At 49.9% G+C, this 18,339-nt stretch overlaps 1 protein-coding gene across 5 annotated transcripts in view; it reads right to left on the minus strand.

Moving 5' to 3' along the window:
• The window catches only part of SRSF1 (serine and arginine rich splicing factor 1), a 40,273-nt gene extending 22,284 nt beyond the window's left edge, over nucleotides 1-17,989 (minus strand). For 3 of the 5 annotated variants that reach the window (XR_010234146.1, XM_063954800.1, XM_063954801.1), the window contains exons 1-2: nucleotides 17,460-17,989; nucleotides 16,724-16,974 (exon numbers count right to left, since the gene is read on the minus strand). Coding sequence is in view for 4 of the 5 variants with exons in the window: in XM_063954800.1 (XP_063810870.1) it covers nucleotides 16,724-16,974; nucleotides 17,460-17,653 (445 nt within the window). In the remaining variant the exon portion in view is untranslated. The remainder of the gene's footprint in view (nucleotides 1-16,723; nucleotides 16,975-17,459) is intronic. The other 2 variants (XM_063954799.1, XM_063954802.1) reach the window with 2 other exon arrangements.
• Nucleotides 17,990-18,339: the final 350 nt, after the last annotated feature.

Here is an 18,339-nt window from a genome sequence, read left to right on the forward strand (position 1 = left end):
TTTATCGGTAAGTAAAATCTTATTTTCTCTGACGTCCTAGTGGATGCTGGGGAACCCGTCAGGACCATGGGGATTATACCAAAGCTCCCAAACGGGCGGGAGAGTGCGGATGACTCTGCAGCACCGAATGAGAGAACTCCAGGTCATCTTTAGCCAGGGTATCAAATTTGTAGAATTTTACAAACGTGTTCTCCCCCGACCATGTAGCTGCTCGGCAGAGTTGTAATGCCGAGACCCCTCGGGCAGCCGCCCAGGATGAGCCCACCTTCCTTGTGGAATGGGCCTTGACAGATTTAGGCTGTGGCAGGCCTGCCACAGAATGTGCAAGTTGAAATGTGCTACAAATCCAACGAGCAATCGTCTGCTTAGAAGCAAGAGCACCCAGTTTGTTGGGTGCATACAGGATAACAGCGAGTCAGTTTTCCTGACTCCAGCCGTCCTGGAAACCTATATTTTCAGGGCCCTGACAACATCTAGCAACTTGGAGTCCTCCAAGTCCCTAGTAGCCGCAGGTACCACAATAAGCTGGTTCAGGTGAAACGCTGACACCACCTTAGGAAGAAACTGGGGACGAGTCCGCAGCTCTGCCCTGTCCGAATGGACAATCAGATATGGCTTTTGTGAGACAAAGCCGCCAATTCTGACACTCGCCTGGCCGAGGCCAGGGCCAACAGCATGGTCACTTTTCATGTGAGATATATCAAATCCACAGATTTGAGCGGTTTAAAATGTGATTTGAGGAATCCCAGAACTACGTTGAGATCCCACAGTGCCACTGGAGGCACAAAAAGGGGGTTGTATATGCAATACTCCCTTGACAAACTTCTGGACTTCAGGAACTGAAGCCAATTCTTTCTGGAAGAAAATTGACAGGGCCGAAATTTGAACCTTAATGGACCCCAATTTGAGGCCCATAGACACTCCTGTTTGCAGGAAATGCAGGAATCGACAGAGTTGAAATTTCTTCGTGGGGCCTTCCTGGCCTCACACCACGCAACATATTTTCGCCACATGTGGTGATAATGTTTTGCGGTCACCTCCTTCCTGGCTTTGACCAGGGTAGGAATGACCTCTTCCGGAATGCCTTTTTCCCTTAGGATCTGGCGTTCCACCGCCATGCCGTCAAACGCAGCCGCGGTAAGTCTTGGAACAGACCTGGTACTTGCTGAAGCAAGTCCCTTCTTAGCGGCAGAGGCCATGAGTCCGCTGTGAGCATTTCTTGAAGTTCCGGGTGCCACGTCATTCTTGGCCAATCAGGAGCCACGAGTATAGTTCTTACTCCTCTACGTCTTATAATTCTCAGTACCTTGGTTATGAGAAGCAGAGGAGGGAACACATACGTCAACTGGTACACCCACGGTGTTACCAGAACGTCCACAGATATTGCTTGAGGGTCTCTTGACCTGGCGCAATACCTGTCCAGTTTTTTGTTCAGGCGGGACGCCATCATGTCCACCTTTGGTCTTTCCCAACGGTTCACAATCATGTGGAATACTTCCCGATGAAGTCCCCACTCTCCCGGGTGGAGGTCGTGCCTGCTGAGGAAGTCTGCTTCCCAGTTGTCCACTCCCGGAATGAACACTGCTGACAGTGTTATCACATGATTTTTCGCCCAGCGAAGAATCCTTGCAGTTTCTGCCATTGCCCTCCTGCTTCTTGTGCCGCCCTGTCTGTTTACGTGGGCGACTGCCGTGATGTTGTCCCACTGGATCAATACCGGCTGACCTTGAAGCAGAGGTCTTGCTAAGCTTAGAACATTGTAAATTGCCCTTAGCTCCAGTATATTTATGTGGAGAGAAGTCTCCAGACTTCATCACACTCCCTGGAAATTTTTTCCCTGTGTGACTGCTCCCCAGCCTCACAGGCTGGCATCCGTGGTCACCAGGACCCAGTCCTGAATGCCGAATCTGCGGCCCTTTAGTAGATGAGCACTCTGCAGCCACCGCAGAAGAAACACCCTTGTCCTTGGAGACAGGGTTATCCGCTGATGCATCTGAAGATGCGATCCGGACCATTTTTCCAGCAGATCCCACTGAAAAGTTCTTGCGTGAAATCTACCGAATGGAATCGCTTCGTAATAAGCCACCATTTTTCCCAGGACCCTTGTGCAATGATGCACTGACACTTTTCCTGGTTTTAGGAGGTTCCTGACTAGCTCAGATAGCTCCCTGGCTTTCTTCTCCGGGAGAAACCTTTTTCTGGACTGTGTCCAGAATCATCCCTAGGAACAGCAGACGTGTCGTCGGAAACAGCTGCGGTTTTGGAATATTTAGAATCCACCCGTGCTGTCGTAGAACTACTTGAGATAGTGCTACTCCGACCTCCAACTGTTCTCTGGACCTTGCCCCTATCAGGAGATCGTCCATTTTCTTTGAAGAAGAATCATCATTTCGGCCATTACCTTGGTAAGGACCCGGGGTGCCGTGGACAATCCAACCGGCAGCGTCTGAAACTGATAGTGACAGTTCTGTACCACGAACCTGAGGTACCCTTGGTGAGAAGGGCAAATTGGGACATGGAGGTAATCATCCCTGATGTCCCGGGACACCATATAGTCCCCTTCTTCCTGGTTCGCTATCACTGCTCTGAGTGACTCCATCTTGATTTGAACCTTTGTATGTAAGTGTTCAACTATTTCAGATTTAGAATAGGTCTCAACGAGCCGTCTGGCTTCAGTACCACAATATAGTGTGGAATAATACCCCTTTCCTTGTTGTAGGAGGGGTACTTTGATTATCACCTGCTGGGAATACAGCTTGTGAATTGTTTCCACTACTGCCTCCCTGTCGGAGGGAGACGTTGGTAAAGCAGACTTCAGGAACCTGCGAGGGGGAGACGTCTCGAATTTCCAATCTGTACCCCTGGGATACTACTTGTAGGATCCAGGGGTCCACTTGCGAGTGAGCCCACTGCGTGCTGAAACTCTTGAGACGACCCCCCCCCACCGCACCTGAGTCCGCTTGTACGGCCCCAGCGTCATGCTGAGGACTTGGCAGAAGCGGTGGAGGGCTTCTGTTTCTGGGAATGGGCTGCCTGCTGCAGTCTTCTTCCCTTTCCTCTATCCCATGGCAGATATGACTGGCCTTCTGCCCGCTTGCCCTTATGGGGACGAAAGGACTGAGGCTGAAAAGACGTTGTCTTTTTCTCATTTATACGGCAATACTTCCATGTGCCGTTTGGAATCTGCATCACCTGACCACTGTCGTGTCCATAAACATCTTCTGGCAGATATGGACTTCGCACTTACTCTTGATGCCAGAGTGCAAATATCCCTCTGTGCATCTCGCATATATAGAAATGCATCCTTTAAATGCTCTATAGTCAATAAAATACTGTCCCTGTCAAGGGTATCAATATTTTCAGTCAGGGAATCCGACCAAGCCACCCCAGCGCTGCACATCCAGGCTGAGGCGATCGCTGGTCGCAGTAGAACACCAGTATGTGTGTAAATACTTTTTAGGATATTTTCCAGCCTCCTATCAGCTGGCTCCTTGAGGGCGGCCCTATCTAGAGACGGTACCGCCACTTGTTTTGATAAGCGTGTGAGCGCCTTATCCACCCTAAGGGGTGTTTCCCAACGCGCCCTAACTTCTGGCGGGAAAGGGTATACCGCCAATAATTTTCTATCGGGGGAAACCCACGCATCATCACACACTTCATTTAATTTATCTGATTCAGGAAAAACTACAGGTAGTTTTTTCACACTCCACATAATACCCTTTTTTGTGGTACTTGTAGTATCAGAAATATGTAACACCTCCTTCATTGCCCTTAACAAGTAACGTGTGGCCCTAAAAGAAAATACGTTTGTTTCTTCACCGTCGACACTGGAGTCAGTGTCCGTGTGTGTCGACCGACTGAGGTAAAAGGACGTTTTAACGCCCCTGACGGTGTTTGAGACGCCTGGACAGGTACTAGTTGGTTTGCCGGCCGTCTCATGTCGTCAACCGACCTTGCAGCGTGTTGACATTATCACGTAATTCCTTAAATAAGCCATCCATTCCGGTGTCGACTCCCTAGAGAGTGACATCACCATTACAGGCAATTGCTCCGCCTCCTCACCAACATCGTCCTCATACATGTCGACACACACGTACCGACACACAGCACACACACAGGGAATGCTCTGATAGAGGACAGGACCCCACTAGCCCTTTGGGGAGACAGAGGGAGAGTTTGCCAGCACACACCAAAAACGCTATAATTATACAGGGACAACCTTTATATAAGTGTTTTTCCCTTATAGCATTTTAATATATATAGTCATATCGCCAAATAAGTGCCCCCCCTCTCTGTTTTAACCCTGTTTCTGTAGTGCAGTGCAGGGGAGAGCCTGGGAGCCTTCCCACCAGCATTTCTGTGAGGGAAAATGGCGCTGTGTGCTGAGGAGAATAGGCCCCGCCCCCTTTTCGGCGGGCTTCTTCTCCCGTTTTTCTGAGACCTGGCAGGGGTTAAATACATCCATATAGCCCCCAGGGGCTATATGTGATGTATTTTTAGCCAGAATAAGGTACTATCATTGCTGCCCAGGGCGCCCCCCCCAGCGCCCTGCACCCTCAGTGACCGTTGCTATGAAGTGTGCTGACAACAATGGCGCACAGCTGCAGTGCTGTGCGCTACCTTATGAAGACTGAAAAGTCTTCTGCCGCCGGTTTCTGGACCTCTTCACTTTTCGGCATCTGCAAGGGGGTCGGCGGCGCGGCTCCGGGACGAACCCCAGGGTGAGACCTGTGTTCCGACTCCCTCTGGAGCTAATGGTGTCCAGTAGCCTAAGAAGCCAATCCATACTGCACGCAGGTGAGTTCACTTCTCTCCCCTAAGTCCCTCAATGCAGTGAGCCTGTTGCCAGCAGGACTCACTGAAAATAAAAAACCTAACAAAACTTACTCTAAGCAGCTCTTTAGGAGAGCCACCTAGATTGCACCCTTCTCGTTCGGGCACAAAAATCTAACTGAGGCTTGGAGGAGGGTCATAGGGGGAGGAGCCAGTGCACACCACCTGATCCTAAAGCTTTTACTTTTGTGCCCTGTCTCCTGCGGAGCCGCTAATCCCCATGGTCCTGACGGAGTCCCCAGCATCCACTAGGACGTCAGAGAAAATAAGAATTTACTTACCGATAATTCTATTTCTCGTAGTCCGTAGTGGATGCTGGGGACTCCATAAGGACCATGGGGAATAGCGGCTCCGCAGGAGACTGGGCACAAAAGTAAAGCTTTAGGACTACCTGGTGTGCACTGGCTCCTCCCCCTATGACCCTCCTCCAAGCCTCAGTTAGGATACTGTGCCCGGACGAGCGTACACAATAAGGAAGGATTTTGAATCCCGGGTAAGACTCATACCAGCCACACCAATCACACTGTACAACCTGTGATCTGAACCCAGTTAACAGCATGATAACAGAGGAGCCTCTAGAAAAGATGGCTCACTACAGCAATAACCCGATTTTTGGTAACAATAACTATGTACAAGTATTGCAGACAATCCGCACTTGGGATGGGCGCCCAGCATCCACTACGGACTACGAGAAATAGAATTATCGGTAAGTAAATTCTTATTTTCTCTGACGTCCTAGTGGATGCTGGGGACTCCGTAAGGACCATGGGGATTATACCAAAGCTCCCAAACGGGCGGGAGAGTGCGGATGACTCTGCAGCACCGAATGAGAGAACTCCAGGTCCTCCTCAGCCAGGGTATCAAATTTGTAGAATTTTACAAACGTATTTGCTCCTGACCAAGTAGCTGCTCGGCAAAGTTGTAAAGCCGAGACCCCTCGGGCAGCCGCCCAAGAGTGGGCATTTACAGATTTTTGGCTGTGGCAGGCCTGCCACAGAATGTGCAAGCTGAATTGTACTACAAATCCAACGAGCAATAGTCTGCTTAGAAGCAGGAGCACCCAGCTTGTTGGGTGCATACAGGATAAACAGCGAATCAGATTTCCTGACTCTAGCCGTCCTGGAAACATATTTTCAGAGCCCTGACAACGTCTAGCAACTTGGAGTCCTCCAAGTCCCTAGTAGCCGCAGGCACCACAATAGGTTGGTTCAGGTGAAACGCTGAAACCACCTTAGGGAGAAACTGAGGACGAGTCCTCAATTCCGCCCTGTCCGAATGGAAAATCAGATAAGGGCTTTTACAGGATAAAGCCGACAATTCTGACACGCGCCTGGCCCAGGCCAGGGCCAACAGCATGACCACTTTCCATGTGAGATATTTTAACTCCACAGATTTAAGTGGTTCAACCAATGTGACTTTTGGAACCCAAAAACTACATTGAGATCCCAAGGTGCCACTGGAGGCACAAAAGGAGGCTGTATATGCAGTACCCCTTTTACAAACGTCTGAACTTCAGGGACTGAAGCTAGTTCTTTTTGGAAGAAAATTGACAGGGCCGAAATTTGAACCTTAATGGACCCCAATTTCAGGCCCATAGACACTCCTGTTTGCAGGAAATGTAGGAATCGACCCAGTTGAATTTCCTCCGTCGGGCCTTACTGGCCTCGCACCACGCAACATATTTTCGCCAAATGCGGTGATAATGTTTTGCGGTTACATCCTTCCTGGCTTTTATCAGGATAGGGATGACTTCATCCGGAATGCCTTTTTCCTTCAGGATCCGGCGTTCAACCGCCATGCCGTCAAACGCAGCCGCGGTAAGTCTTGGAACAGACAGGGTCCTTGCTGGAGCAGGTCCCTTCTTAGAGGTAGAGGCCACGGATCCTCCGTGAGCATCTCTTGAAGTTCCGGTTACCAAGTCCTTCTTGGCCAATCCGGAGCCACGAATATAGTGCTCACTCCTCTCCATCTTATAATTCTCAGTACCTTGGGTATGAGAGGCAGAGGAGGGAACACATACACCGACTGGTACACCCACGGTGTTACCAGAGCGTCTACAGCTATTGCCTGAGGGTCCCTTGACCTGGCGCAATACCTGTCGAGTTTTTCCCAACGGTTTATAATCATGTGGAAGACTTCTGGGTGAAGTCCCCACTCTCCCGGGTGGAGGTCGTGTCTGCTGAGGAAGTCTGCTTCCCAGTTGTCCACTCCCGGAATGAATACTGCTGACAGTGCTATCACATGATTTTCCGCCCAGCGAAGAATCCTTGCAGCTTCTGCCATTGTCCTCCTGCTTCTTGTGCCACCCTATCTGTTTATGTGGGTGACTGCCGTGATGTTGTCCGACTGGATCAACACCGGCTGACCTTGAAGCAGAGGTCTTGCTAAGCTTAGAGCATTGTAAATGGCCCTTAGCTTCAGGATATTTATGTGAAGTGATGTCTCCAGGCTTGACCATAAGCCCTGGAAATTCCTTCCATGTGTGACTGCTCCCCAGCCTCGCAGGCTGGCATCCGTGGTCACCAGGACCCAGTCCTAAATGCCGAATCTGCGGCCCTCTAGAAGATGAGCACTCTGCAACCACCACAGGAGGGACACCCTTGTCCTTGGTGACAGGGTTATCCGCTGATGCATCTGAAGATGCGACCCAGACCATTTGTCCAGCAGGTCCCACTGGAAAGTTCTTGCGTGGAATCTGCCGAATGGGATTGCTTCGTAGGAAGCCACCATTTTCCCCAGAACCCTTGTGCATTGATGCACTGAGACTTGGCTCGGTTTTAGGAGGTTCCTGACTAGCTCGGATAACTCCCTGGCTTTCTCCTCCGGGAGAAACACCTTTTTCTGGACTGTGTCCAGGATCATCCCTAGGAACAGAAGACGAGTCGTCGGAACCAGCTGCGATTTTGGAATATTGAGAATCCAACCGTGCTGCCGCAACACTACCTGAGATAGTGCTACACCGACCTCCAACTGTTCTCTGGATCTTACCCTTATCAGGAGATCGTCCAAGTAAGGGATAACTAAAACTCCCTTCCTTCGAAGGAGTATCATCATTTCGGCCATTACCTTGGTAATGACCCGGGGTGCCGTGGACCATCCAAACGGCAGCTTCTGAAACCGATAGTGACAGTTCTGTACCACAAACCTGAGGTACCCTTGGTGAGAAGGGTAAATTGGGACATGAAGGTAAGCATCCTTGATGTCCAGAGACACCATGTAGTCCCCTTCTTCCAGGTTCGCAATCACTGCTCTGAGTGACTCAATCTTGAATTTGAACTTCTGTATGTAAGTGTTCAAAGATTTTAGATTTAAAATCGGTCTCACCGAGCCGTCCGGCTTCGGTACCACAACAGTGTGGAATAATACCCCTTTCCCTGTTGCAGGAGGGGTACCTTGATTATCACCTGCTGGGAATACAGCTTGTGAATGGCTTCCAAAACTGCCTCCCTGTCGGAGGGAGACGTCGGTAAAGCCGACTTTAGGAAACGGCGAGGGGGAGACGTCTCGAATTCCAATTTGTACCCCTGAGATACCACCTGAAGGATCCAGGGGTCTACTTGCGAGTGAGCCCACTGCGCGCTGAAATTCTTGAGACGGGCCCCCACCGTGCCTGAGTCCGCTTGTAAAGCCCCAGCGTCATGCTGAGGGCTTGGCAGAGGCGGGAGAGGGCTTCTGTTCCTGGGAACTGGCTGATTTCTGCAGCCTTTTTCCTCTCCCTCTGTCACGGGGCAGAAATGAGGAACCTTTTGCCCGCTTGTCCTTATGGGAACGAAAGGACTGCGCCTGATAATACGGCGTCTTCTTATGTTGAGAGGCGACCTGGGGTAAAAATGTGGATTTCCCAGCTGTTGCCGTGGCCACCAGGTCTGAAAGACCGACCCCAAATAACTCCTCCCCTTTATAAGGCAATACTTCCATATGCCGTTTGGAATCCGCATCACCTGACCACTGTCGTGTCCATAACCCTCTTCTGGCAGAAATGGACAACGCACTTACTCTTGATGCCAGTCGGCAAATATTCCGCTGTGCATCACGCATATATAGAAATGCATCTTTTAAATGCTCTATAGGCAATAATATACTGTCCCTATCTAGGGTATCAATATTTTCAGTCAGGGAATCCGACCACGCCAACCCAGCACTGCACATCCAGGCTGAGGCGATTGCTGGTCGCAGTATAACACCAGTATGTGTGTAAATACCTTTTAGGATACCCTCCTGCTTTCTATCAGCAGGATCCTTAAGAGCGGCCATCTCAGGAGAGGGTAGAGCCCTTGTTTTGACAAGCGTGTGAGCGCTTTATCCACCCTAGGGGGTGTTTCCCAACGCACCCTAACCTCTGGCGGGAAAGGATATAATGCCAATAACTTTTTAGAAATTGTCAGTTTTTATCGGGGGAAACACACGCTTCATCACACACCTCATTTAATTTCTCAGATTCAGGAAAACTACAGGTAGTTTTTCCTCACCGAACATAATACCCCTTTTAGTGGTACTCGTATTATCAGAAATGTGTAAAACATTTTTCATTGCCTCAATCATGTAACGTGTGGCCCTACTGGAAGTCACATTTGTCTCTTCACCGTCGACACTGGAGTCAGTATCCGTGTCGGCGTCTGTATCTGCCATCTGAGGTAACGGGCGCTTTAGAGCCCCTGACGGCCTATGAGACGTCTGGACAGGCACAAGCTGAGTAGCCGGCTGTCTCATGTCAACCACTTTCTTTTGTAAAGAGCTGACACTGTTAATTCCTTCCAACAGTTCACCCACTCAGGTGTCGACCCCCTAGGGGGTGACATCCCTATTACAGGCAATTTGCTCCGCCTCCACATCATTTTCCTCCTCATACATGTCGACACAAACGGACCGACACACAGCACACACACAGGGAATGCTCTGAGGACAGGACCCCACTAGCCCTTTGGGGAGACAGAGGGAGAGTTTGCCAGCACACACCAGAGCGCTATATATATATATATATATATATATATATATATATATATATATATATATATATATATATATATATATATATATACAGTGATCGCGCTGAGCACAAAAAAAGGTGGGTCCCAGGGACCCCTCACTTTTAAAAATTGGGGTCCTACAGGTTCTTTTCTGGGTTCCATCGGAATTAAGGTTTTTATTAATATTAATCTTATTTGGACACTACAGAAGTGTTGCAAGGTGGGGGAATGGGGTGACAATGCTGCTGGGCTGTGTAGCATGCAGGACACTCTGCCCCAGAGCTTTAACTAGATATTTTGGTGCCCTTTGGCAGAAAGTGAATTGGAGCTCCACCTCCCAGAGCCGAAACTACAGGCTGTGCGCGCCGCAGGCGCGCCGCAAAAATTTAGGGGCATGGCTTCATGGGGAAGGGGAATGGCCACATTAAAGTGCCAATTCACATTGCACCATGTAGAACCTCCTATAGACACTGCGCCAGGTAGAGCACGTTATACACACTGCGCCAGGTAGAGCACGCAGTTATACACACTGCGCCTGGTAGAGCCAATATACACACTGCGCCAGGTAGAGCACGCCGTTCTACACAATGCGCCAGGTAGAGCACGCCGTTCTACACAATGCGCCAGGTAGAGCCATTATACACACTGCGCCAGGTAGAGCACGCCGTTATACACACTGCGCCAGGTAGAGCCATTATACACACTGCGCCAGGTAGAGCACGCCATTATACACAATGCGCCAGGTAGAGCACGCCGTTATACACAATGCGCCAGGTAGAGCACGCCGTTATACACAATGCGCCAGGTAGAGCACGCCGTTATACACAATGCGCCAGGTAGAGCACGCCGTTATACACACTGCGCCAGGTAGAGCCATTATACACACTGCGCCAGGTAGAGCCATTATACACACTGCGCCAGGTAGAGCACTCCGTTATACACACTGCGCCAGGTAGAGCACGCCGTTATACACACTGCGCCAGGTAGAGCACTCCGTTATACACACTGCGCCAGTTAGAGCACACCGTTATACACACTGCGCCAGGTAGAGCACGCCGTTATACACACTGCGCCAGGTAGAGCACGCCGTTATACACACTGCGCCAGGTAGAGCCAATATACACACTGCGCCAGGTAGAGCACGCCGTTATACACACTGCGTTAGGTAGAGCACGCCGTTATACACACTGCGCCAGGTAGAGCCATTATACACACTGCGCCAGGTAGAGCACGCCGTTATACACACTGCGCCAGGTAGAGCACGCCGTTATACACACTGCGCCAGGTAGAGCACGCCGTTATACACACTGCGCCAGGTAGAGCACTCCGTTATACACACTGCGCCAGTTAGAGCACACCGTTATACACACTGCGCCAGGTAGAGCACGCCGTTATACACACTGCGCCAGGTAGAGCACGCCGTTATACACACTGCACCAGGTAGAGCACACCGTTATACACACTGCGCCAGGTAGAGCACGCCGTTATACACACTGCGCCAGGTAGAGCACACCGTTATACACACTGCGCCAGGTAGAGCACTCCGTTATACACACTGCGCCAGGTAGAGCACGCCGTTATACACACTGCGCCAGGTAGATCACGCCGTTATACACACTGCGCCAGGTAGAGCACGCCGTTATACACACTGCGCCAGGTAGAGCACGCTGTTATACACACTGCACCAGGTAGAGCACACCGTTATACACAATGCGCCAGGTAGAGCACGCCGTTATACACATTGCACCAGGTAGAGCACGCCGCAGCACAGTAAAGAAGGCCATATACCTTAATGCTATATATACTAAAGACTCTGTACATGGGGCACACTTACTACAAAGCTACTCTAGAGAGCACAGATTACTCAAGGTGATCAACTCAGTTACATACCCATGGACATGAAAGCTAGGACTCCGTGCCGTGCATGCACCTCACTCCCACTCTGCCGCCTGCTATATGGCAATGTACCTTCCGCACCAGGGCCCTGTGCTGCTTCCGTCAGGTAAAAGTGGTGAGAAGAAGTTTGTGGGGGGGGTGTACCCAATGCGGCCACCTCGGGAACTGGCTCCCGTGTCACAGGCCCGCTAGCTGGGCATCCGTAGGGATGCTGAGGACACCTGATGGTAATGGTGCAGCCCTCTCTTCTCACGGCAACAGTGTGGTGGCAGAGCACGGCAGGGGCTGGAGGTGAGGTTCCTGGCCGATCACCGCTGCTCTCCTTCACACAGATCGTGGGAGAGCACACTGGAGGCAGCAGAGAGGGAGGCAGATATCGGGTTGGGAGGGAGCTGCAGTTCACAGTCTTGGCGAGTCACCTCCCGCCCGCAGCACAGCGTACAGCAGCCGCAGAGCCGTCTTCTCTCTCTGCCCGGCCCCCGTGTGAAGCCGCTGCACGTGACCAGGAGGGGGCACCTCCAGACTGCCAGTTGTAAGGCTCCACCTCCGCTCTGTACGGGCAAGAAGCGCCGTCGCTGTCAGTTTACAAGGAGTTGGCTGCAGCGGAGCGCGTCCCCGGGGACCCTCACATTTTTTTAAAAGTGAGTCCCTGCCTTCAGATCCGGGTAAAATACGCGCTATAGCGCGTATTTGCGAACACTGTATATATATATATATATATATATATATATATATATATATATATATATATATATATATATATATATATATATATATATATATATATATACACAGGGATAACCTTATATAAGTGTTTTTCCCCTTATAGCTGCTGTATTGTTAATACTGCGCCTAATTAGTGCCCCCCTCTCTTTTTTAACCCTTTCTGTAGTGTAGTGACTGCAGGGGAGAGCCAGGGGAGCTTCCCTCCAACGGAGCTGTGAGGGAAAATGGCGCCAGTGTGCTGAGGAGATAGGCTCCGCCCCTTTTTCGCGGACTTTTCTCCTGCTTTTTTATGGATTCTGGCAGGGGTTAAAATTCATCCATATAGCCCTGGGGGCTATATGTGATGTATTTTCGCCAGCCAAGGTGTTTTTATTGCTGCTCAGGGCGCCCCCCCCTAGCGCCCTGCACCCTCAGTGACCGAAGTGTGAAGTGTGCTGAGGAGCAATGGCGCACAGCTGCAGTGCTGTGCGCTACCTTGGTGAAGACAGGATGTCTTCTGCCGCCGATTTTCCGGACCTCTTCTTGCTTCTGGCTCTGTAAGGGGGCCGGCGGCGCGGCTCTGGGACCGGACTCCATGGCTGGGCCTGTGTTCGATCCCTCTGGAGCTAATGGTGTCCAGTAGCCTAAGAAGCCCAATCCACTCTGCACGCAGGTGAGTTCGCTTCTTCTCCCCTTAGTCCCTCGATGCAGTGAGCCTGTTGCCAGCAGGTCTCACTGAAAATAAAAAACCTAAAACTAAACTTTTCACTAAGCAGCTCAGGAGAGCCCCCTAGTGTTCACCCTTCTCGTTCGGGCACAAAAATCTAACTGAGGCTTGGAGGAGGGTCATAGGGGGAGGAGCCAGTGCACACCAGGTAGTCCTAAAGCTTTACTTTTGTGCCCAGTCTCCTGCGGAGCCGCTATTCCCCATGGTCCTTACGGAGTCCCCAGCATCCACTAGGACGTCAGAGAAAAGAGGTTTATATTGCTGCCCAGGGCACCCCCCCCCCCCCCTCCGCCCTTACTGTGACCAGAGTATGTGAGGTGGAAGCAATGGTGCACAGCTGTAGTGCTGTGCGTTACCTCTGAAGATCATGAAGTCTTCTGCCGCCTCTGAAGTCTTTTTTTCTTCTCATACTCACCCGGCTTCCATCTTCCGGCTCTGCGAGGGGGACGGCGGCGCGGCTCCGGGACGGACGGCGAGGGTGAGATCCTGCGTACCAATCCCTCTAGAGCTAATGGTGTCCAGTAGCCTAAGAAGCAGGATCTAGCTTCAGAGAGTAGGGCTGCTTCTCTCCCCTCAGTCCCACGATGCAGGGAGTCTGTGGCCAGCAGAGCTCCCTGAAAATAAAAGACCTAACAAATTACTTTCCATCAGTAAACTCAGGAGAGCTCACTGAAAAGCACCCAGCTCGTCTGGGCACAGTATCAAACTGAGGTCTGGAGGGGCATAGAGGGAGGAGCCAGTGCACACCAGGAACTAAATTTTTTTCTTAAAGTGCCCATGTCTCCTGCGGAGCCAGTCTATTCCCCATGGTCCTTACGGAGTCCCCAGCATCCTCTAGGACGTTAGAGAAATCATATTAAGTATATCGAATGTAGTTACATTTGCTGCATAATACAACAATTCATAATGAAATAGATTACTACATTTGTATTATGTAGCACAATTTACATACAACCGTTAACTTTGGGAGTACATCAAAAATTCTAGTGACCTCATAGGAGACCTATTTTACTAGGTATGAGACATTTGAATGGTTCTCAAAAAGCAGGAAGAGGACTAATTTGTTTATACAGCTCCATTTGGATTGAAATTTCCAATTAAATTATACAAAATAAATTCCATGAACCTTAGCTATGGTAAACTGTCGAGTACCTTTGCAGAAAAGCAATGTATAAACATTATAGGTCTTGGGGGTAATTCAGACTGCATCGAAGCAGTGACAGCAATCGCAGTCTGAATTATTGTGGAGTGCGCACGTGCACCCCAGTGAGATGCAAAAAGCATCTCAATGGCTGCGATTGCCTCTACCTGATTGACGGCAGTGGTGGTCACGAGGACGGGGCGTGCCAACTGCGTTGGAACGCCGTTGACAGGGCGCGATCTGGCTGACGGAGGTGTGTCCGGTACATAAGACCATGTGTCCGGATGGAGGTGTGTCCGGACGCTGCGACCCAGAATGCGGCAGGTAGATCCCTGCCAACACGCAGGAACTGAGCAGGTAGGGAGCAACCCGCCAAGTACAAAAGCATCGCTGCCGTGTGATGCTTTTGTACCTGTGCAAGGGGGGTCAGGGCGGACTAGCCCTGTGCTGGGTGTCCCCTCGCATGTCTGAGAAACCGATCGTAGCTCTACGATCAACTCTGAATTAACCACTTAGTGAAGTAGAGGTTTTTTTTATTTTTTATTTCTCTTACCTCATCTGTTTGAATGTCAAGCAAAAAGTGAGGCTCCAGGAGAGGGAAGGGTGAGATGAATTCAATTGTTTTACTGGGCGCCCAATGAAGCAACTGCAATTGTTGCTCCATCTGGATGCCTTAAGACACAGGAAACTTTCTCTTGCAGTCGAAGGTGCCTTGAAGAAAAGAGAGAAGTCCGTGGTTTTGGCACGCTAACCAGGACTGTAGACACTTTATACTAAGCCTGGTGCTTTTGGGTGCAACAGTAAATGTGTGGTCAATCAGATCAACAATTAAATTGATCCAGATGCCCATGGAATCATGACCTACACTGTCTTTGGGCATTCCCACCAACAGGCCAAGCAGTACACCTTTAAAAAAGCCAAATGCAGCCATGAATTGTTCAACCATTTGCAGGGTGTAGCTGCATCAGATGAGACCACGTAAAAAAAGATGGCCTTTACCAGACAGTCACATCTGACATGAGTGTCAGATCGCCAACTGCCAGAGGCCAATTTTTCCAGCTGCCACCAGGTTCCGCACATTCTACTAGCCCCTACTGCAGCTGCTACCACTTTCCTCCTTACTCATTGAAGAGCTAGACCAGTGGTTCTCAAACTCGGTCCTCAGGATCCCACACAGTGCATGTTTTGCAGGTAACCCAGCAAATGCACAGGTGTATTCGTTATTCACTGACATTTTAAAAGGTCCACAGGTGGAGCAAATTATTTCACTTGTGATTCTGTGAGACCTGTAAAACATGCACTGTGTGGGGTCCTGAGGACCGAGTTTGAGAACCTGTGAGCTAGACCATCAGGATTGCCCACTAGTAGTTCTCTTCCTACAGCTGGAGTTCAAAGGCTGCTGTCTGCACCACTCCTGCCAGTAAATGAACACAACCTGGGCTAATCACAGCCCCGTATGCTCCCCTGTATGCCACCTCCTGCAAGGAAGAATTTGTACTGAGGCAACAGTAATAACTATATATGTGCATGTGTCAAAACCACTATACTACATAAACAATTCTCCAAAAGAGATTTTATTTTTTAATTATTGAATCACATAAAAAGCTATTCAGACTTGATTCTGTTCCATTTTGACATATACATAATTGTTAGTAAAATTATAATGACTCAGTTTTGAATAGCTATTTATATAATTTGATAGAACTAACAATTACAGGGACCCTTTCGTGGGAACATTTTAGCCAGTTATGTGGCAATTAAGCAAGAGAGGAGTTGCCAGACGGTAAACAACTCCCAAAACAAGGGGGGGGAATTAAGATTACAGAGAATGTTATAATTTGCATTGCCAAAAATAAGGGGGCACGCATCCTTTGCTACAAAGCACCAGTCTCAATAGCTGTTCATCTCATTAGTATCTCCACTGTGCAAATGAGGAAACGTACTGTAGAGGGATCCGGACTGAAAGTCGACAGTAACTAGGTCGACAATGTCTAGGTCGACCACTATTGGTCGACAGGGTGTCTAGGTCGACAGGTCAAAAGGTCGACATGAGTTTTTTACAATTTTTTTTTTTTTTTTAACCTTTTCATACTTAACGATCCACGTGGACTACGATTGGAATGGTAATCTGTGCCGAGCGTAGCGAAGGCACCATGCCCGAAGCATGGCGAGCGAAGCGAGCCATGCGAGGGGACGCGGTGCACTAATTGGGGTTCCCGGTCACTCTACGAAGAAAACGACACCAAAAAACGTTAAAAACTCATGTCGACCTTTTGACCCATCGACCCATACACCCTGTCGATCAATAGTGGTCGACCTAGTTACTGTCGACTTTCAACACCACACCCAATGTAAATAGACGTGAAAGTCATTCTACCTTCAGATGCCTGTAAATGGGTACTACTTGTCCTGTATTTAATTGATGTTTATAGTTTTACTTTAACTCAAACTTACCTGATACCACTACTCTGTACTCAGAGCGTCTGGATGGAGGCCCGTATCTTCCACGTGGTGCCCCGCCGCCGCCGCCACCACCACCACCGCCGCCGCCCCCACCTCCTCCTCCTCCGCCGCCACCACCACCGCCTCCTCCTCCTCCACCGCCTCTACCTCCAGCCCCTCTTCCACTCCGTGGGAACTCAACACGTAAACGATAGCCATCATAATCATAGCCATCTCTTCCATACACTGCATCTTCAGCATCCCTAGGAGAGAAGGAAAATGTGAATAAGCCATTGTTCATTTATGCGTTTTATAGCCATAGTTTCTAACGTGTAAGAATAGGGGAGAAAAGAATAACGCAAGTCAATTCCCCTCTTTCCTACAAGAGCATGACGAAATAAAAGAACCCAGGTTAAAATGAATAAGATAGAAGAGAACGGAAAGACAAAGAATCCATCATGCGGCTAAGCATAAGGAACACTAGAGGCGCTGTGGAGCCGGTGTAATGCGGCGAGTACTACATGTGCTAATGGCTGCTCCGAGCACACACACACAATCCCCCCGCCACCCCAGCATTAGTATTAGGTGTGTGTGGCGGGACAACTGAAGGGAGCACGCACTAGCACTATGGAAGCAGCGCAGTGCACCAGCGGGAACAGGCGGGACACTCATCTAGCCACAGCTAGGGAAGACCACTTTGCACATTTTAAAACACATAAGAGCCACTTATCTGCACATCAGCTATTACCTGGGGTCTTCAAACTCCACGAAGGCGAAGGGCGGCCCTCCGCGGCGGTTCTTGAGGTCGATGTCCCGGATGGCGCCATACTTGTAGAAAACGTCCTCGATGTCCTTGGTACGGATGTCGGGAGGCAGATTTCCCACATAAATGCGGCAATCGTTGTTGCCCGCCGGCCCCCTAATCACGCCACCTCCTGACATCTCCAGCTTGAAGGCTTTAAAGGGAACGAGTCTGGATAGAAAAGAAAATGTGGAAGCAACGGCTTCTTCCCGCTGCTCAATGGGCGACTGAGCTGCACAAAATGGCGGCCGCTGCCGTCAGCTCTGCCTTCGCCCCACACCTCGCGGACTGATACAGACTGGCCCCTCTGAAAGCTACTGTAACCTTCCGCTACACAGTTGCGTTCTGCTACGTTTGTGTGTTGCCCAGTTTCAAACAGAAAAGACCCGAAGTTGCTGCTAGCTGCTGCCCGCGAAAATAAGAAAGGAACCGCCGCTCAGTGGGTGTTTATATAGGAAACTTGTATTCTTTTATGGCCACACCCAGATGGGCGGGCTCACGGCAAAGAGTCGCGTGACGTGCCTTCGGATTGGCGGGAGAATTCTTTGAAAAACGAATAGCAAATTCCCAGCATTCTTAGCGCTACTGGCCGCTGCTGCTTCGGGCTCTTTGTTCTGGGTTGTGTTAGGACTGGAGCAGTGTCTGTCTGTGTGCTTGTATCGTGGGAAATTGTGTCTATCTCTGTTGAAAATCTTTAGATACTGATTCAGACCCTCCAACATGACCCGCCCCACTAGGTACAAAATGTTCTGTTTCTGGACTTCCCTCTTAATTTATGATTTCCATCACCTGTGTTGAACTAGTTAAATGATAAGAAAGCTGTTTC

The sequence above is a fragment of the Pseudophryne corroboree genome, chromosome 2 (assembly GCF_028390025.1).
Source record: "Pseudophryne corroboree isolate aPseCor3 chromosome 2, aPseCor3.hap2, whole genome shotgun sequence".
Classification (NCBI taxonomy): Eukaryota; Metazoa; Chordata; class Amphibia; order Anura; family Myobatrachidae; genus Pseudophryne; species Pseudophryne corroboree.